The 25,619-nt window shown below is 49.8% G+C and overlaps 1 protein-coding gene across 1 annotated transcript in view; it reads right to left on the bottom strand.

Moving 5' to 3' along the window:
- The window catches only part of TRAK1 (trafficking kinesin protein 1), a 120,793-nt gene that overhangs the window by 22,176 nt on the left and 72,998 nt on the right, over positions 1–25,619 (bottom strand). The window contains exons 5-14 of the mRNA XM_060111473.1: positions 15,184–15,300; positions 12,268–12,368; positions 11,332–11,440; positions 9,370–9,448; positions 8,260–8,390; positions 7,515–7,589; positions 6,821–6,958; positions 3,073–3,149; positions 1,449–1,685; positions 70–386 (exon numbers count right to left, since the gene is read on the bottom strand). Coding sequence (XP_059967456.1) covers positions 70–386; positions 1,449–1,685; positions 3,073–3,149; positions 6,821–6,958; positions 7,515–7,589; positions 8,260–8,390; positions 9,370–9,448; positions 11,332–11,440; positions 12,268–12,368; positions 15,184–15,300 — 1,381 coding nt within the window. The remainder of the gene's footprint in view (positions 1–69; positions 387–1,448; positions 1,686–3,072; positions 3,150–6,820; positions 6,959–7,514; positions 7,590–8,259; positions 8,391–9,369; positions 9,449–11,331; positions 11,441–12,267; positions 12,369–15,183; positions 15,301–25,619) is intronic.

Raw genomic sequence — 25,619 nt, forward strand, 5'->3', positions numbered from 1 at the left:
GGTGGTGGATCAGGGACCACAGAGAGTCGCTGAGGAGGGCAGAGAGGGGCCGAGGCCCCTTGTGATCACCTTCCAGCGGCTTGACGATCTGCAGCTTCTCGGGCAGGTAGGAGCGGCTGCTGAACGACATGCCAGAGAAGCCGGTGAACTCCGAGAAGCGCGAGTGCGTGCCCAGGGACATGATGCTCTCGGTGGGCGTCAGGGAGCCGCTGAGCAGCTCGCCCTTCTCCGCCAGCTCCCTGAGCTTCCGCTCCTGCTCCTCCTCGAAGAACCTCCTCTCCGAGAGGTAGTTCTCCCGGCGGAGGGACAGCCGCCGCAGCGCCGTCTCCAGGTCGTGAGAGCCCGGGGTGCCCGGCGTGCCCGGCTTCTTGCTGCGCTCCTCGTTTCTGGAAGGAGGGGAAACGGGGGGTGAGCGCGGAGCACCCAGCAGGGGGCGCTAGACAACGACGGCCTTACTGCTAGTTTCCAGGTGGCAGCTGGATCTTCTAAGTAAAACCAAGGCAGTTGAAATTTAGGCTAAAATGGGGGAAACAAATGCCTGTCCAGAATAACAATTCCCTCTGTTGGTTCTTTTTTTCCTCAGGGAGGTTAGGAGGGAGCACTAAGGTGCACTGCAAATTTGCACACACTACATAAAATCCAACCCCTACAAAACATCTCCCTCATGACGCCTTAGGAAGAAACCTTCTTCAGGCTGATAACCAATATTTTATAATAACTCTAAGTGGACTATAACCTTTAAAACTTGTGAATCACTATGTTGTACACCTATCTGTAACTGACATAATATTGTACAGCAACTATACTTCAATAAGAAAAATAATAAAGTCCAGAAAAACCCAAAGTTCTGATAGAGCAGTTTCCAACTGTCTGACCCATCAGTTAGAAAAGCCAATTTTGTGAAGTCATAGGACAAGGATGGACAACGGAATGGCGGTTGTCGGCACAGGGGGTGTCCTGCAGGGCTTCAGGATGAGAAGGACAGACCACCACTGAAGAGGACCCATCCCAGTAATGCATAGTGTGGCAGGCACTTGCCAGACACCCTGCACCCCACCTTCTGAAGCGAACCAGATTCTGGTCACAAGACCGAGCCTGAGTCCTCCTCAGCCTTTCAGAATCGAAGCTACAAAGGGGTTCATGAAACAAATGTCTGGTCTGTAGCCTAACAGATAAAGATGAACAGAAAAAAACTGTCATTTATCCTCTCCTCCAACATTTTACAGAAAAGCCGACTTCTGGTGCATCCTGTCATAACTCTTTAAACTGGTTCACATAGCAGCATCAAGATAAGCATAAGCTCAGCCAGTTGGTACAACAGATTTGAGAACTGGAAGGTCTACACTTCTCAGGCGACTCTTATCAGCCCCCCTTCTTCTGATGACTGAACCTGTGTTCAACCTCCCCTGTCCCCAAAGCAGAAAGATAAAAGACCCCGGCTGGCTCACCCCAGGTCTGCTGACTCTGCTTCCAGGATGATGCTGTTGGTCTTGTTGTCAAGGACAACGTTGCCGACGTCGCTGCCATAGAAGCTGGACCGGGGGGTGCTGACACAGCTGGACAGGAGGGAGTTCATGGCCGAGGACTGGTTGGAGCCAGGGATGTTCATGGGGGATGGGGTCAGAGACCTCTGCTTGACGACCTGATTGATGTTTCTTACGGTCTCAAACACTCGCTTCTGGTGACTGGGGAGAATGCACAACATCATCCATGACTAAGCAAATGCAGGAATGACCCTGGAGTTCGATCCTCCAAACACTATCCACTGAGAAGCCAATAGGCAGCTGGCCCACTGTGACCCCCAAGCAACCCGACACCCTGTGCCTTCAACGTGTTCCTTAGGGTGTTGGTTGGAATTCAAGAGACTCAATACCCACAGAATTCAGGGCTCCACTACGTGGTTGTGTCCTAAAGTTGATACTGCTTCCTACTTCCCTTAAGCTTGACCTACAAATATTTGTTTGTATTTTTTTTTGCGGTACACGGGCCTCTCACTGTTGTGGCCTCTCCCGTTGCGGAGCACAGGCTCCGGACGCGCAGGCTCAGCGGCCATGGCTCACGGGCCCAGCCGCTCCGCGGCACGTGGGATCTTCCCGGACCGGGGCACGAACCCGCATCCCCTGCATTGGCAGGAGGACTCTCAACCACTGCGCCACCAGGAAAGCCCCTACAAATATATTTAATGGTAACTTTTGTCTCCCACCTAGTTTTCTTCTCTCATGATAGGCTCTAGAAAGCAAATTCCAGGAGGGCAGTGTTCACTGCTCAGCACATAACAGGGCTCAATAAATTTTTGCAGAATGAATCTTTGTTGACCATTCATATTAAAAAAAAAGACAAAGTTAGTCTTAAAAACTTCTATAATGAGATGATAAACACCAAATTAGTCTTTTTTCCTGGAAACTGCCATTTCTAAGAGCAGAACCACACTTTGATGCTCATTTGTTCTCTTTTAAGGAGAAAAATGTAGGTATGTTTCTATAATGGCTGCTTCTTTCTGGGCTGCAAAGGGCTTCACACATGCACCCAGGCTTAGGGACTGGTCACTTCCAGGATCCCATTTAAGTTCTGTCTATGGGATTTGGGTACAGAGAAAACTTGATGAAATCAGATCCACAGGTTCCTTACACCTCCGGGCAGGCCAAGTGCAAGGTCTCAAGTTAGGAAGAGAGACGGCACCGGCCGGTGTGTATGTAGAAAGGAAACGGAAGCCTTGCTCACACCCCACCCCCCGAAGAGCCCTCTGTATCTCAGATTGCATCTTATTTTTCTTTTCCTGACAGACATCAAATTGTTTTTAAAGTAACATTTTCCACTGAAAAGAAAGATAAAAATGAGTGGTGGTGTCAAGATGGAGCTTGCGTGAAGAGAGCTGGGAAATACATCTGTCCTTCCCTAACTTTCCGCAAGTTCATAATATATATTTAAAACCCAACCAGAGGAGGAGGGGGGTTGTCAGCTGCGTTCTCTAATTTCCCCTAATCTAGACTGTCTGCGGAAGGACCACAGTGATCACTGCTGGCATCTGAGCCCCACCCCACAGTCCCTGGGAGCTGAGAACCAAGGCCTTACGCGATGTCTGGCGACTCGGGCTCTTCCAGCTGCAGCTCCTTGCGCATGGTTCCCTCGATCTCCGCCGCCAAGGAGTCCTGGGAAAAGCCGGGAGACACACAGTGAGTGAGCAGCAATTCAAGCGCTCTGTCTCTAGAAGAGGCGCGAAGACAGCCTGGACACAGAGCATAAACCGAGGCCTCGGAACACAGGGTGACAGCATCTGCCACGGGCAGAACGCCGGGCTGAGCGATCCCCGTGGAGCTGAGTGTAAAGCCCCTTTGCTCCTATGAACTGAGGGTCTGATAGCAAACCCAATGTTCCCTGGGCTAAACCATGGAGCTGTGGCGGTGACCACAAGAAGAGGCAGAGAGTTGGCGGGGGAGGACCTGAGTGATGGGTGCTGTCATTTGGGCTCTGCTCTTGTGATCCCTGGCTGCCGGCAGGGAAAGCTCCTGTGCTCACCAACCATCTGTGGCCCACCCACCTTTAACAACCGGCTCACATCTCATTTCCGCCAGGAATCCTTCATCTCCTCCCCAAGGAGACAGCAAACACATTAAGACCTTGCCAGTTCTCTGCACAGTCCACTTGCGTCTTTCTCTAGCCAGGTTGTGAATGTGTGGGTCTGGGGAAGACCAGTCATTGAGGATTTCTCACCTCCTGGATGGGCCAAGCCCCAAGCTCAGACTCAGCAATGAAGGGGCCTGCTGAATACCCCTCTCCCTGAGCCGCCCACCAGGCCTCACTGGGTGAATCGGAGCCTGACAATCCCTCATGCTCATGCAGGTGGATGAGACAGGACCAGGGTGTGCAGAAAAGCACCTGCTGAGGCCTCAGAGGAGGACACCACCTAGGAGAACCTGAAGAGAAGGGCTAAATTCGTGCCGAACAACAGAACTTCTTGTGATGACGGGAATGTTCTCTTTCTGCACCATCCAGTATGGGAGACACTGGCCACAGGTGGCTACTGAGCGCTTGAAATGTGACCAGTGTGACTGAGGAACTGAATTCTTTTTTTTTTTTTTTTTTTTTTTGCGGTACTCGGTCCCCTCACTGTTGTGGCCTCTCCCGTTGCAGAACACAGGCTCCGGACGCGCAGGCTCAGCGGCCATGGCTCACGGGCCCAGCCGCTCCGCGGCATGTGGGATCTTCCCGGACCGGGGCACGAACCCGTGTCCCCTGCATCGGCAGGTGGACTCTCAACCACTGCACCACCAGGGAAGGCCAGAACTGAATTCTTAACTGCACTAATTTTAAGTGATTTAAATTTACATAGTCACTTGTGGCCAGTGGCTTCCCAGCTGACAGCACATGGGGCCTCCTCCAGGGTGTTCACCTCCAGGGCCACCAGTCCACTGGCGATGCTCCCGTCTGGAATTTGTAATTTTTAAGCTAGTTTATTTTTCTTAATACTGTTTACATTCCAAGTTCTGCACAAGGGAAGGACCTTCATACCACTTAAGAGAAACAAGATACCAAACTACTAATGACACTGCTGTTCTGGAGGAAAGTCACAAGCAAGGTCTGTGACATTTGTGGCCACGATCCCCCCTGGGCCATCTGGAGATGAGCATGGATCCCTTCTCAGAATAATGTTTTTAAATGAATAAAATAATTAGGATTAAAGAGGAAGCCAGATATACTGAGTTAATTACTAAAATATTAATAACTGCAAGTATGATAGAGTAACACACAGGATCGGGTTTCAGGACTCGTAATGACTGTCACTTTGAAGCGGAGATTAGCACAGGTGGTGTCTTGGGACATCTGTGGCCACTGACATGTGCTATGAGAAGAGCTGTGATTTCGATGGATGACAAAGTCACGGGGATGCTTATATCGCTGTGGTTTTGTTACCTACCTTCATGAAGGAAGGAAACACCAAGTACAGTTAGGGATTAATGAACATATAAGATATAATCCTCCCTCAAAGTTCAAGGGCCCACTGAATCCTGTCTGTAGATCCCAGATTAAGGACTCTTGGCCATAATGCAAGAGAATTGGGAACATACTTGAGCAAAACCTGCTACTCACTGTTTTATTCAGCAGTTAAAAGGGCTGGGAGCAAGAGAGGCAGACCCGGGCGTTCTGCTCCAGAGACACAGGCATGATGCGAGCTTTAGATTGCCTTCAATACCTTTCATGCATAATGCACTTTAAAAATAGCGTCTTCAAAAACTGAGCTCTGCCAACAGCAGAAAAAGGGCAAACGAAAGCTCCACCTCAGCAAATAATAAACGCTGAGAATCAATCTCTCCAGAAGAAACCCAAATGCAGACTTTCAATGCAACTTTTCTTATGTCCTGGTTTAGCTTTAAAGTACAGGTCTGTCCTTGAGAGCAGGAACACAGGAGAGTGAATCCCAGGCATGCAGGAAACAAGACAGCCCCAGGAGATGTGAAACCGGGAAGGAGGGAAAGTGAGGCAGGGAGTGTACAAAGCTACACGGGCCCGTCTGTGAGCCGAGCACAGTCAGCTCTAGATCGCGATTCAGGGGATATACTGTCCTTTGCTGCCTTCACTGGGATTCTTGGAATCACTGGATCACCAATCTGTTTCTTGGAAAGCTGACTATTTACGTTGTGTCTTTCTTTTTGGTTTCCCTTAGATTTCAATCAGGTGGAGAGAGAGCGCCTGACTTTATATATGAAATCAAAGAGGAAAAAGAGATCATGATTTAGAAAAAGTGGTTCAGACAGCAAGGGGTTGGGTGACAGTGTCTGCAATGGGGAGGGGGAATCTGTGAAGAAAAAAGAGCCCTGAGTAAAGGTCAATTTGAAAGGGACCAACTTTCACAAACATTTATACAGCCCTCCACTCCTATTTCATTTAGGGGAGTTTCTCTCAAAAGTTCTTCTCTCCTCAGAGAGAACTGGTATCTCATCAAAGCATGGAAATAGAGCCTGAAAAGTTCTTGGTTGTTTGCTTTTCAGTCTGTTGATCCAGCCATCCAGATCTAATATCTAGTAAGCACCTACAACTCTACAATATACCAAGCATTGTGCTAGGTGCAGAGTATTAAAGAAGGGGAAGGAGGAAATAGCAAACAAGACATGGTCCCCACCTTCAAGGGGCCCTAGTCTGACAGAAGAAGATAAAATGAGAAAGTTCCCCAAATACTACTGGGAAATGACCAGCAGAGGGGCACCACCCTGTGCTGCCCAACCCCCATAGGGAGAGGTCAGCCTCCTGGAAAGCCCCCTTCTCAACCACATTCCCCTAAAGCTTAAACATGAAACAGATCAGGCCAGGGTTAAAGAAATAAGATTGTGGGGAAATAAGATGAAAAATATAAAAATGTCACACCCAGCATAGAGGGAAATCTTTTTTCAGATCGCAGATGCCGAAAGCCACCAGAACGGTTAATAAGCATACAAAGAACTAGCGGAAGCTTAAGGCAATTTAAGAATTCTCGAATGTGCTTGTGAGGCCAAAATAGCACATACTCTAAAAAGGTCGGGGAAAAATAACGTAGAGTGCCTTCCAAATATCTGAGGTGCCTACTAAATCTAGTTCCTACTAAATTTATCTTCCAAGGGCAGGAATAGAAAAGACAGATTCAGAGGGACAGAAAATAAAGAACCAATTTGTCTCACGTGGTTAAGAAGCCACGGGCTGGGCTCGCGAGCCCTCATCTCGGATCCAGATCCAAGCTGCAAAAGGAGAAGCCACCTGCAGAGGCTCAGCTCCAGACCCGCCCTCCTCCCAGGAGCACCCGCTGGCCTGAGGGTGGGAAGTGGGGGTCAGGCAGCAGGCGGGTACTCACCATGGGAAACAGGCCCAGCGAGTGGTAGCGCCTGGACGTGGTGTTGGGCATGGTCTTGTTCCGGAGGTTCTTGAGCTCTTCCTGCGCCTCGTGGAGCATCTCCATGCACTCGGCGTACTTGTCCTCCAGCTCGCGCAGCTGCCGGACACCAGGAAAGGGCAGAGGGCTGGGATGTGAGACCCGGTACCACCCACCCACCCACCCACTCCAGAGCCAGGGAGAACCAGGATCACTACCAGAGGCTCCCGCCCTCCACAGGACCAGCTGCCCTGGGTCCTGAGACCAGAGTCCTCAAGGCACAGTTTTTCTTTTACTTGCAGACTCGGAAATCTCCTAAAACACTAACGAGCAACTGAGAGAAAACAAACGAGAGGGCAAATCATCACTCCCTCGTTTCCTGCCACGTCTTTGAACGGGGCTCCTCTGACATGGCGTGCTCTGTGTCCTTTCCCTTATTGGAACGTTTGTCGGGGGCCCGTGCGCGCCCGGCTCCAGGCTGGTGTACAGCCCAGCCTCCCAGGTGCTCACGACCAGCGTCAGCGCGACTGGGAGCTGCCTTAGGAGTAAGAATGACATTCAGTTCAATATCAGAATGGTTGTTCAGATGGACGGGACCCACACAGCCTGTTGGAGGAAGGCTGACGTACCCCAGCTGGGACTGGGGGCCCTGATGAAATGAGGGAGAGCCACTCACCTCGGCTGTGAGCTGCCGCTGGGCATCCTTGGCGGCCCCCAGGTGTTGGACAAGTTCTTCATTTTCCACTGCACACTAGAACGTGGCAAACGGAAATCAGCTTCTCTTTTAAGACACGTAGAAAAGTCTAACTTTTCCCCTCTTACTCCCTCATCCGTTTGATCCTATCACATGTCCACAGGGAGATTTTCTCTTATACTGGAGTCAAATTTTGTCTTTTATATAGTTTGGAAGGCAGCGTATTTCCTGTGTCCGTGTTCATTCCCTATCGCTTACCCCTACCCTCCATAGTCACAGCTGCTCTCTGGAAGCATTTCACCTCAGGCTTCTAGCAAAGGCCTGACGTGGGAAACTTAATTGTTTTTTCGCTGCTTCATCTTAAATCTAAAGGGGACTTGGTTCTACTGCAGAATATACAGGTGCCCTGTGTAAGGACAAATACCAAACTAGATTATTCAGACTTTGAATTCCCAAGCTCTCTGTTTACAGCCGCTTTACCTTTCTTAATGAGTTCTAGTCATTTGCAGATTTTTCTTAGGAGGTAAGTGGTGATAAATGTGATCCCCTTGCCAATTCAGGGCAACAAATTTTATGCTATTGAATCCACTAAGCTTTAGCAAAAGCTCTAAAGGGACAGCACAAATTCCTAAAATATGAATCTAAAGGGCACTGTCTTTGGGGTACATGCCCCTTCTCCATCTCAGAACAGCTAGTTTTGTATCAGCCAGAGAAACAGAAGCCTTACAGCTTTTGCCTTCTTCTGCAAATCAACTATTTGGGAGAGCAGGTGTGTGATCTCCTCCTGCTGGCGGGCAGCATCTTCCGTCTTCTTGGCCAGTTCCTCCGAGATACTGGCAATCTGCACGTTGGCATCCCCTTTGACCAAGAAACAACAGTCACGAGAGCCAGAGAGAATGGTTTCTTTGTGGTTTGTCCAAGAAAAAAACATCTTTATTACAAGACAGCGGGGGAGTAGTGGAGAGGGCACGTGAAGATGGCTTGGAGGGAGAGTCCCCATCTTCCTATATGGGCTCGGTCTGTCGTGAGGAGGAACCGGCCCACCAGCTGTGGCTCGCAGGCTCTGGGTGGGTCCTCACCCCACTGCCCAGAGCCACCTCCCCAGAGAAAATTGGGCAGGCTTTCGCAGTCAACCCGGAGGTGCCATACCAAACAGAAGGCGCCTCTGGCCAATTCTGCACGTTCCACACAGGAACACACCCCCATCAGTAACAGGAAGCCCTGCTGCACTCTGTTCTAGAAACGAACTACTGCCATGCAGAACACAATTCCCCTGGGCGTTTTCAACCCATATTCAGAGCCATAACTCATTTTACTAGATTTAAACATAGGGTGTGTTTCATTGACTTAGTGTTTTGCTGACACTCAGAATACTGTGTTGCCCATTTGTCTTAACGTGTAAACTTATAATGGAGAGGGTGGGGGGAAGCACGTCGTATTTGCAAAGCTGAGAACTCTGGCCTCAACGTTTACACATCAAATTACTGATACTATAAGGCTGTTCTTCCACATCTTCAGCTCAGGACCCCGAAGCTGGACCTAACTCAGACATTCAATAACCAATATTCCAGCAGAAAGCCAAAATTAAAATTAATTTTAATTAATTGCGAGAGATTGGGAACATATGGCTGACAACACCGCACCCAGTGCTCATACACGAGGGTGAGGGGTGCCACACAAGATCAGGGGAGGCCTCTAGTTTTCAGAAAAAATGCTACTGAGCCCAGGCTGGCGGGAAGACCACACTCTATCAGGTGATGCAAATCTGTCTGGTCTTAATGATGGCAGATGGGGAAAGTAAAAGCGGGGGACAGGAGGGGAGGGGGGCAGGCCATACTCAGCTCCTTCACGCAGTCGTTGACCAGCTGCTGCTCCTTTTCTTCATAGGTAATGGTCTCCGTCTTCAGCTGGCAGGCCTGTGGACAAGGCTCAGGTCAGAGATCCCACAGTCACACCTGGACAGCCTAGGGGATGCAGCAAGGGCTAACCTGGGTCTGGAAAGCTGCCCTTCAGCATCTCCCCAGCTGTGACCCACTGAGCCGTCAGATATAGAAAGTCAATCCCAACCACTAGAGGGCACCACACAAAGCAGGTGCTAAAACTCTTGTGACCGTCCCCTCTATCAGTCGGCCTGTCTACTCACGTGTGTCTGTCCTGGCTCATAGTCATGGACCCCCTTGTGACCCAAACAGTGCCTATGACACAGCCCTGCCTACTGTGGGCATTCTAAGGATAACCACCACCACAAGAATGGCTAACACTTATCACACCTACTACGTGCCGGGCACCATCCTATGAGTTTCTGAGTGGGAGTTAGACCTGTTGTATTCAGCTGAGTAAAAACAGGGTACACTATGAAAGCATTAAAGTTCAGAGACCCAAGAGCTACCCTCGGACTCTGGATGGCTTTGCTCCTGGCTGAAAAGGTGGGAAGATAAGAGATCTGAAGGCCCCAAGAAAACGCCCCAGTTAGAGAGGTATCTCTGAGCCCTCAGGTCCTGGCCCCAGAGATGCCACAGTCCTGAAAGCCAGATGCAGGAGCCGGAATCTGTGGCTGGGATCAGATTCCCTCTGCTTGCTTTAGGGGAAGACTCCGACAGAGGGACAAATTGTTGTGTGCCTGGGGCTAGAGCATTTACTTGGGGCAGATGCTGGAACTCAGAATGGGGAAAACTGGACTGTGGTCTTGGCTCAGCCACTGCCTGGCAGAGAAAGCTTGGTCACACTGGGCTTAAGTCTCCCATCAGTAAATGAGAGGCTGGAAGAGCTGATGGCTAAGAGACATGAATGACCCTTTCCTCAGGCAGAAGAGCATCCTGTTAAGCCCAGATATGAGGCTCTTTCCAACATGTGAGGCAAGTTCGAGGTGACAGGTGGTCTGCCCTATTGGAGGGACTTTGAGGAACCCTGGGCCAGCTTAGGTGAACATGCAGCCCAAACTTGACAGACAAGGGCCTGATCAATAGGGCTGTACCATACCTCTGGCTAGAGAGCATAAACTCACTGATAATTAAACAAAAAGGACTAAATTTGCATGCATCTGTATTTCTGGATAGGGGCAGTGGGTGAAGGGAAATAATGTGGGGTTTGGAGCCACAGAGACTTACAAACCCTGGCTCTGTTGCTCACTAATTTGCAAGATCTTGGGCAATCAAAACACTTAGTAGCCTGGGTCCCGGTTTTCCCTACTGTAAATGAGAATCAAAGTAAGCAGCTTCCAAGCCTTGTTGTGAAGATTTTTTAAAAAATAATGCAGGCAAAGTACCCACCATAGTGACTAGCCAATCAGAAATACTCAAAAGCACAGGTTTCCAAGCCGCCTAACTCAGTTCAACCTTTTTAAGTTAACTGTCTAAGAAATATGTCTCCAAGTTCTCGTGTACTATTAGGGTACATCTGACCTGCAGTAAAGTGAAAACGAGGTTTTCACACCAGGCCTCCAAGTCATTTCTATGTCCGAGATGGAGACCACCGTGGCAAGGCCCCACTTTGCAGGAGCTTTGGCCCTGACCGAGAAGGAGAAGGGTTTGCCACTCTTACCCATCCTCACGCTGCATAATTCACCAGTCCGTCTGCTGCAGCCCGGACAGTATGTGCTGCCCTTTGAAGGCAATGCCCAGCTCATAAATGAGGCACGCCCTCTGGGCACTTGGTGTGGCTGTGACCCCAGGTCCCCATGGCTCTTCCACAGACCATCACCCTGGAGGACGGTGGGGCTGTAATCACAGCTATTCTCACCAGACATGCAAATGGGGCCACCATCCTTGCAGAGGGGATGAGGGCAGGGGGTGCACTTCACCTCTGATCGAAGTACAACGTTCTCCTCTTCAAGGTCTTTCAGCTTCTTCTGGAGAGAATCCAGATGGAAGTAATTCTGGACGGAGGAGGATGACTCATTCCTCTTCAACCTGGGGGAGAAAGTTCACTTTCTAGGGAGGGAGGCATTTCCTCCCACCACCTGGCAAACCACGGAGAAGCACAAAGAAGGGCCGTTTCAAAGAAAGCTCATGAAAGGTGCAGGGGTGACAATGACCCATCAGGCTGCTCCCTCACCACCAGGAAAACAGCACAGGCTTACGGCACTTCAGAGCCACATCCCAACCCTTTGCTGCCACTTTGCCTCAGATTTCGGGGGAACCAACTCTATTTGAAGTCTACACAATCTGGGATGCCTTCTATGTGCCAAGAACTATTCTAAGTACTCTACATGTATGAACCCATTCAGTGCTCACAGCCCTAAGAACTGAGTACTATTATTATGCCCACTTTACAAATGAGGAAACAAGCACAGAGAGGTTAGTAACTTGGCCATGAGCCACAGAGCCAAGATCTGAACTCAGGCCATCGGGCTCTAGAGTTCATGTTCCTAATAGGAGACTCTGCTGACTCAGAGAAGCCCCTCCCCCCAGGCACCCCCCAAGGACCCCCCACAGCACTGCTGGCTCCAGAACCCTGTATTTCCTCCAAATGCAGAGTCCAGCCTGTTGCTCCTTAACAGCCAGGCCAAACCAATCTAAAGTGACAAATAAGCAGTAAGACCCAGGAAGAGGAAAACTAAAATCCCATCAGAATAGGGAAGTCTGTCGGAGGCACTCAGAGATGTCTGGCCTACAGAAGGCTGAGAGCAGCTGACCTGTGCTGCCAGTGAAGGTGACGCTGTCTAGGAAACTCCAAGGACATGGACCACAGCCAGCCAGTGCTCCGGCCTCTAGAGACAGGCCCTTGGGTGACTTACGGGGTGGAGCACACAGACTCCGGCTCGCTCTCCTCTGCGGCGCTGGTGTAGAACTGAAGCAGCTCATCCTTCATGGACAGTTCGTGCCGGAGCTGTGACACCTGCACAAACACAGCCCGTCGTGCGCTCTCTAAATGTGACAGCATTCCCACTCGTGCTTAAACACTTATGGCTCAGTGACAACATTTTTTAAATTCCTCCTTCAGGGTGAAGGCATGTCGCCGATTTTGTGCTATTCAAGGAAAACAAAGGGCTGAGTTTGATCCCATTTAAGAAAAATACAATCAATTACCTTTTGGCAAAAATCCCTCTGTCTAAATGTGTAGTTTTTACTTTGGTACAAAGAAGAGGTGAGAGGGGACTAGAAGGTGCTAGAATGATGGCTGGGGGCGGGGGGCGGCAAGACAGCATAGGGGCTTTGCAAGTAAATAGATGACCAGCTGGGAAAACACTCAGAGAAGCGGACCATGTTACCACATGGAGGAAGAGGCCATTCACTTCTGCCAAAACCAAATCCCATCTCGGACCAGGACCCTGGTGATGCCAGTTCCAGGTGGGCAGCTATAAGCAGTGAGCCCGTCAACCCTTGTTCTCCTGCTTGGAAAATCTCATAGCCCCACCTTGTGACTGCTACACCCTCACAGGAATTCTGGCCAAGCTTGGCCAGACCTTGCTTTGTACTCAGTGATTACAAGATAGGCATTCCAGATACAGGAAGAAAAGAGGCAACCATCAGGAACTGGCCTTACCGACTACTGCAAGGATGGTTCTGCAAGTCACACTTATTTATACTTCAGGTTTAAAATAAACAAACCTGAGCCATAAAAATTTTCACCTGCCCTTTCACCATTCAGCACCGATGAATAGGCAACCAGCACTGTGAGCGAGGATTATAATTGTTTTAATTCTTTCTTGTTTCTAATTTGATTTGGGGTCTATAGTTTATCCCAACTTTCCTCCACAACACCGTGAATATATTTTATCTTCTATGGAGAAACCAGTTTTATGTGCGTAAAGGCTTCAGCTTCAACACCTAGACTGATCATTGAATGATGTGCCAAAGGGAAACAGTTTTCAAATTCCAAGGTTTCCCAAGGGGACAAAAAGTCACTTCCACCCCCAGGTGCAGGATGCACTTTGTGTGAGGAAAGGAAGCCACAAGCAAGGGCAGCACCTTGGAGAAGTAGCATGTGAGGGGCGACGGGTGACCATTTACTGGTTCTTGATGGCATGTCCCTCTGCTCAGAAGGGGCCAAGTAGGGGGCCAGGCTGACCTTCTCCCATACTTGGGAGAAGGGAGATTCAGGTCATGATGCTGGAGGCCGGGAGAGCAGGGGTCAACTTTATTTCTCCTTGAACACGACCGTATCCTACCTCATCACCTTTTAAAGAAAGCCCAGGATTAAAATTTGTCTTTATACAGCACTGTACATCAATTATATCTCAGTAACACCAGAAGGGGGAAAAAAATCAATAAAAATTACAATAGGGGGCTTCCCTGGTGGCGCAGTGGTTGAGAGTCCGCCTGCCGATTCAGGGGACACCAGTTCGTGCCCCAGTCTGGGAGGATCCCACATGCCGCGGAGAGGCTGGGCCCGTGAGCCATGGCTGCTGAGCCTGCGTGTCCGGGGCCTGTGCTCCGCAACGGGAGAGGCCACAACAGTGAGAGGCCCGCGTAACGCAAAAAAAAAAAAAAAATTACAATAAACCCTTAAAAAACTTTTTTCTTATTGAGTGGCTACTCTGTTTCATCACATTAAATGATTGGTAAACCCAGACAACAATAGCTGGGGATATCTTTAATGAGGAAAAAGTCTGAATACGTCTTAGGGACAGGAATAAGGGCATCCCTGCCGCCGCCCCCCCCCAGCTAAGAAAGTTTCTGATAGAAAATGAGGGAGAAGAAATGAGAAGAAGGAAAGCCAATCAAAGTCCTCACAGTTCAGATTCACTGTTCAAAGGCCAGTTACGGGGCTTCCCTGGTGGTGCAGTGGTTGAGAGTCCGCCTGCCGACGCAGGGGACACGGGTTCGTGCCCCGGTCTGGGAGGATCCCACATGTCCCGGAGCGGCTGGGCCCGTGAGCCATGGCCACTGAACCTGCGCGTCCGGAGCCTGTGCTCCGCAACGGGAGAGGCCACAACAGTGAGAGGCCCGCGTACCACAAAAAAAAAAAAAAAAAGCCCAGTTAGGATAATGGCAAAGACACTAGCAAGGGGGGGCCTGGCTGTAAGCTCCTAATTCTGGTTGTAGCAACCCTGCCCGACTCTGCAGCCTTCCTCCTCCCGTCCACACCGTATCCCTCCCAGAAAACCAGTGCTGCTCCTCTGAGACCTCAGCCCCTAAGTTAAGCCTAAAATGTTCTTCCCCTGCCCCCCACCCCCCCAATGATGGGGGCTGAAGACATAGGCCAAGATTTGTATCATTAACATAGTAGGGCTTCTATCATGAAAACAATAGGCTATTTTTGGTTTTGTTTTAGAAACACAAAATTATATTGTGCTGATGCAGGGGCAGTCACTGCCTCACTCTGCAGCATGGCTGCAGCTCCTTCTCCGCCTGCCAACGGCCACCCCGGCTCGGGAATCTCCGCTCATTGTTGGAAGAGCCTGCGTGCCCTTTAGCCAAGCTCTGAGTGTCTTTCTCAGCTGACATGATGATCTAGACTCTTGGAGGACACGGGCTGTAGCGGGTCCACACTGGGGGCCTACTGACCACGTGAGGGCTGGTCCCAGCCTGGGGGACCCGTCCACACTGTCGGAAGGAGACACGGATGAACAGGAGGGGCGGCAGGAAGGCAGCTCTCCATGTCCGGGGAGGGCCTTTCCCAGCGGGATCCCGTGAAATCATCACCTTCCTTGGGCACGCCTTTTGCGGCACCCAAGCCCCTGCAGACGCCCCTGCTGCCAGGTCCTCACCTCCTCCCTGATGTGTTCCACCTGCTCCTCCAGCAGCTCATTCCTCTCGGTTAGTGTCTTGTTCTTCTTCAACAACGACTGGCCGATCCGAGCAGCCAACTCTAGATCCCGCTCTTTCTGTGAAAGGCAGAAGCGAGAGCAGAGGTTGAGAAAACCCGTGCTTCCAGCAGGAGCCCACAGAACTCAGGGTCAACTGAGGAAAACAAGGGCGTTCCGCAAGGACAAGGGAATTAACTAATTCACCATCCACGCACCAGCGTCTGATACCTGTTCAAAGAGGAGCTCACTCAGCTACCAGGGCCCCAAGCAATGAAAGGGAACCTTCCGATCTAATGAAAACAAGTCTCTTCCTACAGGAAAGACATGCTTCCAAAAACCTTTCTACGCAACTGCTTTTGGTCCTTGTGTAATCATTTGATAACCTATCTCTCTACCTGAAGGGCTGGGCTATTGTATCGCCAGCACCCAGCACGGGGAGACAACTTGGTAACTATTTGCTCAATGAATAAATGAATCCAGAAATTCCAAAGTGCACTTAAAATAGCTAAGGCAGCCTCTCTGGCACACATTAAGCTGGAATTTACTGAGTGCCTTAGATTTACCGCGTATGAAACAAAAATGTTTAAAGTTACTCTAAAATAGGATACAGTTATGTGTTTCTTTTACTTATGGAAGGTAGGCTACTTACGCTTTATTTTTTAAAAAATAGCTTTAAAAATGGAGAAACAATGCATAAAATTGCCCTACTTCAGAAACAAAGACTGTTGCAGACAGAATTTTCTGTTAGCTCAGTTGCTGACATTTAGAGCACAGCAGTGCACAGAGGAAAATCTTTACTGGCATACTAAGATACAGCTGCCTTTATGGGAGGAAAGCTGTTGCCTGACAGTGGAGACAGTGGGGTGGACGCCGTCACCAAATGCAGACTCACTGATCCTTGCTGGTGAAACTGCTGGCCATCACGAGTAGATTCACTTGCTCACTTTTAGGTGGGGATCGGCAATGGGGAGGAGAACTCTGGAAAATGAAATCCTTTTAGAAGCCTATGCTAATTATTCTGTTCATCTGGTGTAAAAAGCAGAAGAAGAGGGACATGGGGTTTTGAGCAGAAAAAAGCTGGGGATTCAGGAATCCTCGCTTCCGATAACCACGTACTCTTATGGCTTCCACTTAACAAGGATCGGGTACCCTCTAGATCCATCTTTTCCAAACACAGATTATAAACCATCAGTAGGCTGAGAATCATTTTAGTCATGGCAACTGCCATTTTGTTTTAAATGACATTCAACAGCATAGAACTGAAATACCAACGTGCATTCCACATAGTCAGGTTATCACTTCATGCTTAAATTTTGCTTGTCACACATTTACTGACAACCTAAGAGGCATTTCTTAGAGCAGGTACCCGTCAAAAGTTTAACTGGGGCTTCCCTAGTGGCGCAGTGGTTGGGAGTCCGCCTGCAGATGCAGGGGACACGGGTTTGTGCGCCGGTCCGGGAAGATCCCACATGCCGCGGAGCGGCTGGGCCCATGAGCCATGGCCGCTGAGCCTGCGCGACCGGAGCCTGTGCTCTGCAGCGGGAGAGGCCACAGCGGTGAGAGGCCCGCGTACAGCCAAAAAAAAAAAAAAAAAAAGTTTAATTGCTCCAGGTGAACCGTTCTACCCTAAAATTTGAGAGTCTGGGTTCTGATTCAACATCCCTGAGGCCCAGTTCCCTCGTCTGTGAGATGAGGTAGGGTGGACGGGCAGACTTGCTGAGGGACCCTTGGAAGAATCTTCTAGCTCTATGATGCATTGAGTTGTAAGATATTTCAAAAAGCATCTTTTATTTCTAACTTCTTATATATCCACCAAATTATACCATGCAATAGTAGCACACCTTCCTTTGCTCATCCCGGGAGTTTCGGTGAATTACAAGCAGAGCACCGGAGGTCAGAGCATTAGTTTGGGGGGACTGGCTCCAACAGCGACTTGGCTCTCTGGAGCTCTTGCGTGAATGATGGTCTCTCTCCCCTAGGTCTTCCATGGTCCTGAAACCTGTAACTGCTGTCCCAGAAGCCAGCTGGGTGTCATGTCAAGTGAGCCATAAACTCCTCCAACTCCTTCCCAATCTGTGCCTCCCCCTCATGCCCTCCCAGGGAACAAAGGGGACCAGTGAGTCTGCCCAACGAACCGAGACGCCCCTCTCTGTGCATTCATCTGTGCCGGCTACTGTGTCTACCAAGGAGGGTCCTTATCTCAGTGGCCCTTTACTACTTTTCAGACACAACGGTTGTGCGCATTTGGTCCTGGGAGGAAATGACTCACAGGGATTGTGTGAGGGAACCCACTTCTATAGGGGCCGCCTCAAAATTAGCAACCAGTGCAGGTGGTTTCAGCCGGCTAACTCTCTGTGAAAACTGTAGCACCACTGTCCATTTCCCTTTGGAAGTGTGGTCTCCATAAATCTCACTCCAGTCTGTTAAATCTTTCTACTAGAGCAAGCCCTCAGACTGAATACCCAGCAGGTGCTTCATGCTCGTTGGCTCACTGCCTACTGTTCTGTGTTGCTTGCCGTCATGCAATCGAGCTGCTAAGTTTCAGCACACACAGACATTTCGTATGCAGATTTCAGTGCAAACAACTCAAGCCAAAATCATAATGATGAAGACAGGCTGGGCAAGGCACTGATGAGCACGTGAAGAATGCTGAAGGCTTCCCACGGCACACAGGGGCCAGAACCCAAGAGGAATGGGACGCAGGCAGGGGAAGGAAACAAATGCTGAAGGGCTCAACAGTGAAGCCCCTCGCCCCTCCCCACTATACCCCAATACACGTCAAACCTCGGACTTGAGGGCCTCCTTGCCCTCCGGAGGGGGCAACTCTCACTTTGTCTACACCCAAAATCTAATCTGTATAGTAACATAAAGAAAATGCTCTGCTGGAAAAAAAAAAAAAAAAAAAAAAAACGGAAGTTAGAGTAAAAATATTCAGAGATGAAATGAAATTCTTAAACAAAAAAGTCATCAGAAGGTCTCTGGTTTTTCTAAGGCAAAAAGCCAGTTGGGTTTCTCTTTAAGAATTTCAGTAATGAAAAGAGTCTCATTTCTTACAACCAGCCAACATGTGATAAATATTTACTTCGAAAACCAGGAAAACAGCTAGGAAATGACCACTGGATCAAACTCCAGTGAGAAAATGAGACCATAAATAAATCTCAATTTGGAAATCAGCTGTTAGAAGAACTGGTTCTTTTATTCCCCAGGAGATGGCGGTCAAGTGGGGCTCATTCTGGCTCTCCTAGCTCCCTCTCCGCAGCTATGTTTCGCTGAAAACTTAACGCACTGTAGGATATATGTATATGTACGGCTGATTCATTTTGCTGGGCAGTAGAAGTTAACACAACCTTCTAAAGCAACTATACTCCAATAAAAATTTTTTTAAAAAAGACTGTGACCTGGGCTTCCCTGGTGGCGCAGTGGTTGAGAGTCCGCCTGCCGATGCAGGGGACACGGGTTCGTGCCCCGATCCTGGAAGATCCCACATGCCGCGGAGCGGCTGGGCCCGCGAGCCATGGCCACGGAGCCTGTGTGTCCGAAGCCTGTGCTCCGCAACGGGAGAGGCCACAGCAGTGAGAGGCCCGCGTACAGCAAAAAAAAAAAAAAAAAAAAAAAAAGACTGTGACTTGTGTCTCAGCCCCTTTTAGCAACGACCATGAACACTCGAGCTGCCTGGCACGGTCCCAGAGATGGAGAGCTGCCTGCCTCCCATGTTGAGCAGCTGACTCATCTCATTCACCCATTTGGGGATAAAAAAGCATGACTATGGTGTTCCTGGAATAACCCTCTCCATAACTGGGGAGGAGACAGCTTTGCCCAAAGGTAAATTCCGAACAGCAGCAAAAGCCAGGGCAAGCTGCAGAATCCTCTTCCCCTTTAACCCGAAGGCAAACTCTTCACATTGGCCAAGGGCTGTGCTCCGGCATCCCGTGCAAATCCTGCCAGCACCCCGTCTGCATGTGGCAGGCATGCAAAACCAAAGCAAATGATCAGAGGAAACGGAACCAAAGCCAAGAAAAGCACAGCATGGTGCAACCTTCATGGTGACTGGGGCAATTAGACTTTAACCAGGAAACCCGCCTAGTTCCACAGAAAGGCAGCAACTCAGATGTGATTCTTATCAGGAAAAGGAGAGGCACAGCGTTGTATATAAAACACGCAGATGCACACAGACCATGGCCATGGTGAGCTGCTAAAAATAAAACAAAGAAGCACAGCAAAGAGCCATCTGAAGAAACTGCCCCACAAATATTCTTTTGAGCAACTCAGTTTTTTTTAAAGACGACAGCATACTTTTTTATACAGTGACACTCATTTAATAAATGAGCTGTGAAGTGCTGATGACCAGGATCTGCATACAGGGCTGGAGTCCCAGGCTGCTCTGAAGTGGTCCTCAAACATCCAAGCAGAGACGGGTCTGGCCCTGCAGAGTCCTCACCCAGCCCTGCCAGCTCACACCCGGCAGGAGCCAGGAACCACGGGCCATGGATACGCACTGAAGCAGCATCCCATTAAAAAAAAAAGTTATCCAGTTCATGTTTTTAAAGTAAAAATGTCTCACTGACAATCAACTAACCGTACTCCCCAAAACTAAATAAACAGGGCAGTAAACAACTACAGGGCCACGTGCATAGTGGTTAACGGCCCAGACTGGAAAGGAGCTGAGCCACCGGGTGTCGTCCGTCCTCTCAAATGTAGATCCCCTCACAGTAGGATGGGGGAAATAGTGGCACCTACTTCTGAGAACTATCACAGAATTAATGAGATGATGCACAGACGACACCCAGCTCTCAAAGTTTACCCTTAATAATAAGCGTGACCACAAAGGCAGACACTTACCAAAGGCCCATCATTTCCAAGATTAAAAGGGAGAAAGAAATCAGGACCCAAAAGGGTCCTGGCCTTGGAAAAACGTCTAACCAATCCAGTTGGATGAACAAAGCCAACAGAATGACAGGGTGGCTCCCGAGCTCAGGGCTGGCCGGGGCACGGACTACCTGGGGCCGGGGGAGTGTGACAGCTTCAGAGATCCCCAATGAGCCCTGCAGTATGACACTCAAGGCAAGAAAAGACAGAGGGGCCAAATGGTGCAAAAGGTCACAGGTGGGAGAGCAGGCAGCAGGTCCCGGTGATGAGTACTAAGAGGATTCAGGAATGTGATCAAGTGTGTAGCCTTGAATGCCACGCCAAGGAGTTCTGAGTGTCGGGGGTAGCCGAGGTCATTAAAGAGGGCTTGGGAGGGTGGCAGCTGCAGGGAAGATGACAGCAGAGAGAAAACTCAAATCTCACTGCCAGGGCTCCAGGAGCTGGAGTGGTGGCCTCGGAAAAAAAATAATAAAGGTACAGACGTAGGACCTCCCTCAGAAGACTTGAGGACTAACTGGGTATGGGGTGAGGAGTGGATTTAGAAACAGGACACTGTTGGGGAAAATTGACACAGCAGGAAGGGGGAACATGGTAAAAACTATTTTCAAAAGTTGGTGGTGCCAACCAAGCTAGCCTACGAGGTAGCTAATGCCAGCCGCCAAGACGGCTGCAACTGGAGAGCCACCAGAAGGCCAGTGCCCTAAAATGCCTCACCAATGGCCCTGTCACACGGCCAAAAAATCTAAACTCACTTATTCGGGGCTGAGCAGTTTGTAACTTCCCTGACATGCAGGTGGTCAAGCAGGTCTCGGCTCCTGCCCTGTCTCAGCTACACTGGGTCTACCCGTTGGTGGCCTTCAGGAGAATGGGAGGGGAGTGTGTAGCAGGGCAGGTGAACCCTCAGGAACTTGAGGTAGGGGAGTATTGGAAGGGTCCAGCCCTCAGAGCGGGTAGGAGAACACTGGATGTGCAGAAGGGAAAAGCACAGAGAAAGAGAGAGACATAAAAATGGGGTGAAAAGGGCTTCCCTGGTAGCGCAGTGGTTGAGAGTCCGCCTGCCGAGGCAGCGGACGCGGGTTCGTGCCCCGGTCCGGGGGGATCCCACATGCCGTGGAGCGGCTGGGCCTGTGAGCTGTGGCCACTGGGCCTGCGCGTCCGGAGCCTGTGCTCTGCAGCGGGAGAGGCCACAGCGGTGAGAGGCCCGCGTACAGCCAAAAAAAAAAAAAAAAAAAGTTTAATTGCTCCAGGTGAACCGTTCTACCCTAAAATTTGAGAGTCTGGGTTCTGATTCAACATCCCTGAGGCCCAGTTCCCTCGTCTGTGAGATGAGGTAGGGTGGACGGGCAGACTTGCTGAGGGACCCTTGGAAGAATCTTCTAGCTCTATGATGCATTGAGTTGTAAGATATTTCAAAAAGCATCTTTTATTTCTAACTTCTTATATATCCACCAAATTATACCATGCAATAGTAGCACACCTTCCTTTGCTCATCCCGGGAGTTTCGGTGAATTACAAGCAGAGCACCGGAGGTCAGAGCATTAGTTTGGGGGGACTGGCTCCAACAGCGACTTGGCTCTCTGGAGCTCTTGCGTGAATGATGGTCTCTCTCCCCTAGGTCTTCCATGGTCCTGAAACCTGTAACTGCTGTCCCAGAAGCCAGCTGGGTGTCATGTCAAGTGAGCCATAAACTCCTCCAACTCCTTCCCAATCTGTGCCTCCCCCTCATGCCCTCCCAGGGAACAAAGGGGACCAGTGAGTCTGCCCAACGAACCGAGACGCCCCTCTCTGTGCATTCATCTGTGCCGGCTACTGTGTCTACCAAGGAGGGTCCTTATCTCAGTGGCCCTTTACTACTTTTCAGACACAACGGTTGTGCGCATTTGGTCCTGGGAGGAAATGACTCACAGGGATTGTGTGAGGGAACCCACTTCTATAGGGGCCGCCTCAAAATTAGCAACCAGTGCAGGTGGTTTCAGCCGGCTAACTCTCTGTGAAAACTGTAGCACCACTGTCCATTTCCCTTTGGAAGTGTGGTCTCCATAAATCTCACTCCAGTCTGTTAAATCTTTCTACTAGAGCAAGCCCTCAGACTGAATACCCAGCAGGTGCTTCATGCTCGTTGGCTCACTGCCTACTGTTCTGTGTTGCTTGCCGTCATGCAATCGAGCTGCTAAGTTTCAGCACACACAGACATTTCGTATGCAGATTTCAGTGCAAACAACTCAAGCCAAAATCATAATGATGAAGACAGGCTGGGCAAGGCACTGATGAGCACGTGAAGAATGCTGAAGGCTTCCCACGGCACACAGGGGCCAGAACCCAAGAGGAATGGGACGCAGGCAGGGGAAGGAAACAAATGCTGAAGGGCTCAACAGTGAAGCCCCTCGCCCCTCCCCACTATACCCCAATACACGTCAAACCTCGGACTTGAGGGCCTCCTTGCCCTCCGGAGGGGGCAACTCTCACTTTGTCTACACCCAAAATCTAATCTGTATAGTAACATAAAGAAAATGCTCTGCTGGAAAAAAAAAAAAAAAAAAAAAAACGGAAGTTAGAGTAAAAATATTCAGAGATGAAATGAAATTCTTAAACAAAAAAGTCATCAGAAGGTCTCTGGTTTTTCTAAGGCAAAAAGCCAGTTGGGTTTCTCTTTAAGAATTTCAGTAATGAAAAGAGTCTCATTTCTTACAACCAGCCAACATGTGATAAATATTTACTTCGAAAACCAGGAAAACAGCTAGGAAATGACCACTGGATCAAACTCCAGTGAGAAAATGAGACCATAAATAAATCTCAATTTGGAAATCAGCTGTTAGAAGAACTGGTTCTTTTATTCCCCAGGAGATGGCGGTCAAGTGGGGCTCATTCTGGCTCTCCTAGCTCCCTCTCCGCAGCTATGTTTCGCTGAAAACTTAACGCACTGTAGGATATATGTATATGTACGGCTGATTCATTTTGCTGGGCAGTAGAAGTTAACACAACCTTCTAAAGCAACTATACTCCAATAAAAATTTTTTTAAAAAAGACTGTGACCTGGGCTTCCCTGGTGGCGCAGTGGTTGAGAGTCCGCCTGCCGATGCAGGGGACACGGGTTCGTGCCCCGATCCTGGAAGATCCCACATGCCGCGGAGCGGCTGGGCCCGCGAGCCATGGCCACGGAGCCTGTGTGTCCGAAGCCTGTGCTCCGCAACGGGAGAGGCCACAGCAGTGAGAGGCCCGCGTACAGCAAAAAAAAAAAAAAAAAAAAAAAAAGACTGTGACTTGTGTCTCAGCCCCTTTTAGCAACGACCATGAACACTCGAGCTGCCTGGCACGGTCCCAGAGATGGAGAGCTGCCTGCCTCCCATGTTGAGCAGCTGACTCATCTCATTCACCCATTTGGGGATAAAAAAGCATGACTATGGTGTTCCTGGAATAACCCTCTCCATAACTGGGGAGGAGACAGCTTTGCCCAAAGGTAAATTCCGAACAGCAGCAAAAGCCAGGGCAAGCTGCAGAATCCTCTTCCCCTTTAACCCGAAGGCAAACTCTTCACATTGGCCAAGGGCTGTGCTCCGGCATCCCGTGCAAATCCTGCCAGCACCCCGTCTGCATGTGGCAGGCATGCAAAACCAAAGCAAATGATCAGAGGAAACGGAACCAAAGCCAAGAAAAGCACAGCATGGTGCAACCTTCATGGTGACTGGGGCAATTAGACTTTAACCAGGAAACCCGCCTAGTTCCACAGAAAGGCAGCAACTCAGATGTGATTCTTATCAGGAAAAGGAGAGGCACAGCGTTGTATATAAAACACGCAGATGCACACAGACCATGGCCATGGTGAGCTGCTAAAAATAAAACAAAGAAGCACAGCAAAGAGCCATCTGAAGAAACTGCCCCACAAATATTCTTTTGAGCAACTCAGTTTTTTTTAAAGACGACAGCATACTTTTTTATACAGTGACACTCATTTAATAAATGAGCTGTGAAGTGCTGATGACCAGGATCTGCATACAGGGCTGGAGTCCCAGGCTGCTCTGAAGTGGTCCTCAAACATCCAAGCAGAGACGGGTCTGGCCCTGCAGAGTCCTCACCCAGCCCTGCCAGCTCACACCCGGCAGGAGCCAGGAACCACGGGCCATGGATACGCACTGAAGCAGCATCCCATTAAAAAAAAAAGTTATCCAGTTCATGTTTTTAAAGTAAAAATGTCTCACTGACAATCAACTAACCGTACTCCCCAAAACTAAATAAACAGGGCAGTAAACAACTACAGGGCCACGTGCATAGTGGTTAACGGCCCAGACTGGAAAGGAGCTGAGCCACCGGGTGTCGTCCGTCCTCTCAAATGTAGATCCCCTCACAGTAGGATGGGGGAAATAGTGGCACCTACTTCTGAGAACTATCACAGAATTAATGAGATGATGCACAGACGACACCCAGCTCTCAAAGTTTACCCTTAATAATAAGCGTGACCACAAAGGCAGACACTTACCAAAGGCCCATCATTTCCAAGATTAAAAGGGAGAAAGAAATCAGGACCCAAAAGGGTCCTGGCCTTGGAAAAACGTCTAACCAATCCAGTTGGATGAACAAAGCCAACAGAATGACAGGGTGGCTCCCGAGCTCAGGGCTGGCCGGGGCACGGACTACCTGGGGCCGGGGGAGTGTGACAGCTTCAGAGATCCCCAATGAGCCCTGCAGTATGACACTCAAGGCAAGAAAAGACAGAGGGGCCAAATGGTGCAAAAGGTCACAGGTGGGAGAGCAGGCAGCAGGTCCCGGTGATGAGTACTAAGAGGATTCAGGAATGTGATCAAGTGTGTAGCCTTGAATGCCACGCCAAGGAGTTCTGAGTGTCGGGGGTAGCCGAGGTCATTAAAGAGGGCTTGGGAGGGTGGCAGCTGCAGGGAAGATGACAGCAGAGAGAAAACTCAAATCTCACTGCCAGGGCTCCAGGAGCTGGAGTGGTGGCCTCGGAAAAAAAATAATAAAGGTACAGACGTAGGACCTCCCTCAGAAGACTTGAGGACTAACTGGGTATGGGGTGAGGAGTGGATTTAGAAACAGGACACTGTTGGGGAAAATTGACACAGCAGGAAGGGGGAACATGGTAAAAACTATTTTCAAAAGTTGGTGGTGCCAACCAAGCTAGCCTACGAGGTAGCTAATGCCAGCCGCCAAGACGGCTGCAACTGGAGAGCCACCAGAAGGCCAGTGCCCTAAAATGCCTCACCAATGGCCCTGTCACACGGCCAAAAAATCTAAACTCACTTATTCGGGGCTGAGCAGTTTGTAACTTCCCTGACATGCAGGTGGTCAAGCAGGTCTCGGCTCCTGCCCTGTCTCAGCTACACTGGGTCTACCCGTTGGTGGCCTTCAGGAGAATGGGAGGGGAGTGTGTAGCAGGGCAGGTGAACCCTCAGGAACTTGAGGTAGGGGAGTATTGGAAGGGTCCAGCCCTCAGAGCGGGTAGGAGAACACTGGATGTGCAGAAGGGAAAAGCACAGAGAAAGAGAGAGACATAAAAATGGGGTGAAAAGGGCTTCCCT

The sequence above is a fragment of the Mesoplodon densirostris genome, chromosome 10 (assembly GCF_025265405.1).
Source record: "Mesoplodon densirostris isolate mMesDen1 chromosome 10, mMesDen1 primary haplotype, whole genome shotgun sequence".
Taxonomy (NCBI): Eukaryota; Metazoa; Chordata; class Mammalia; order Artiodactyla; family Ziphiidae; genus Mesoplodon; species Mesoplodon densirostris.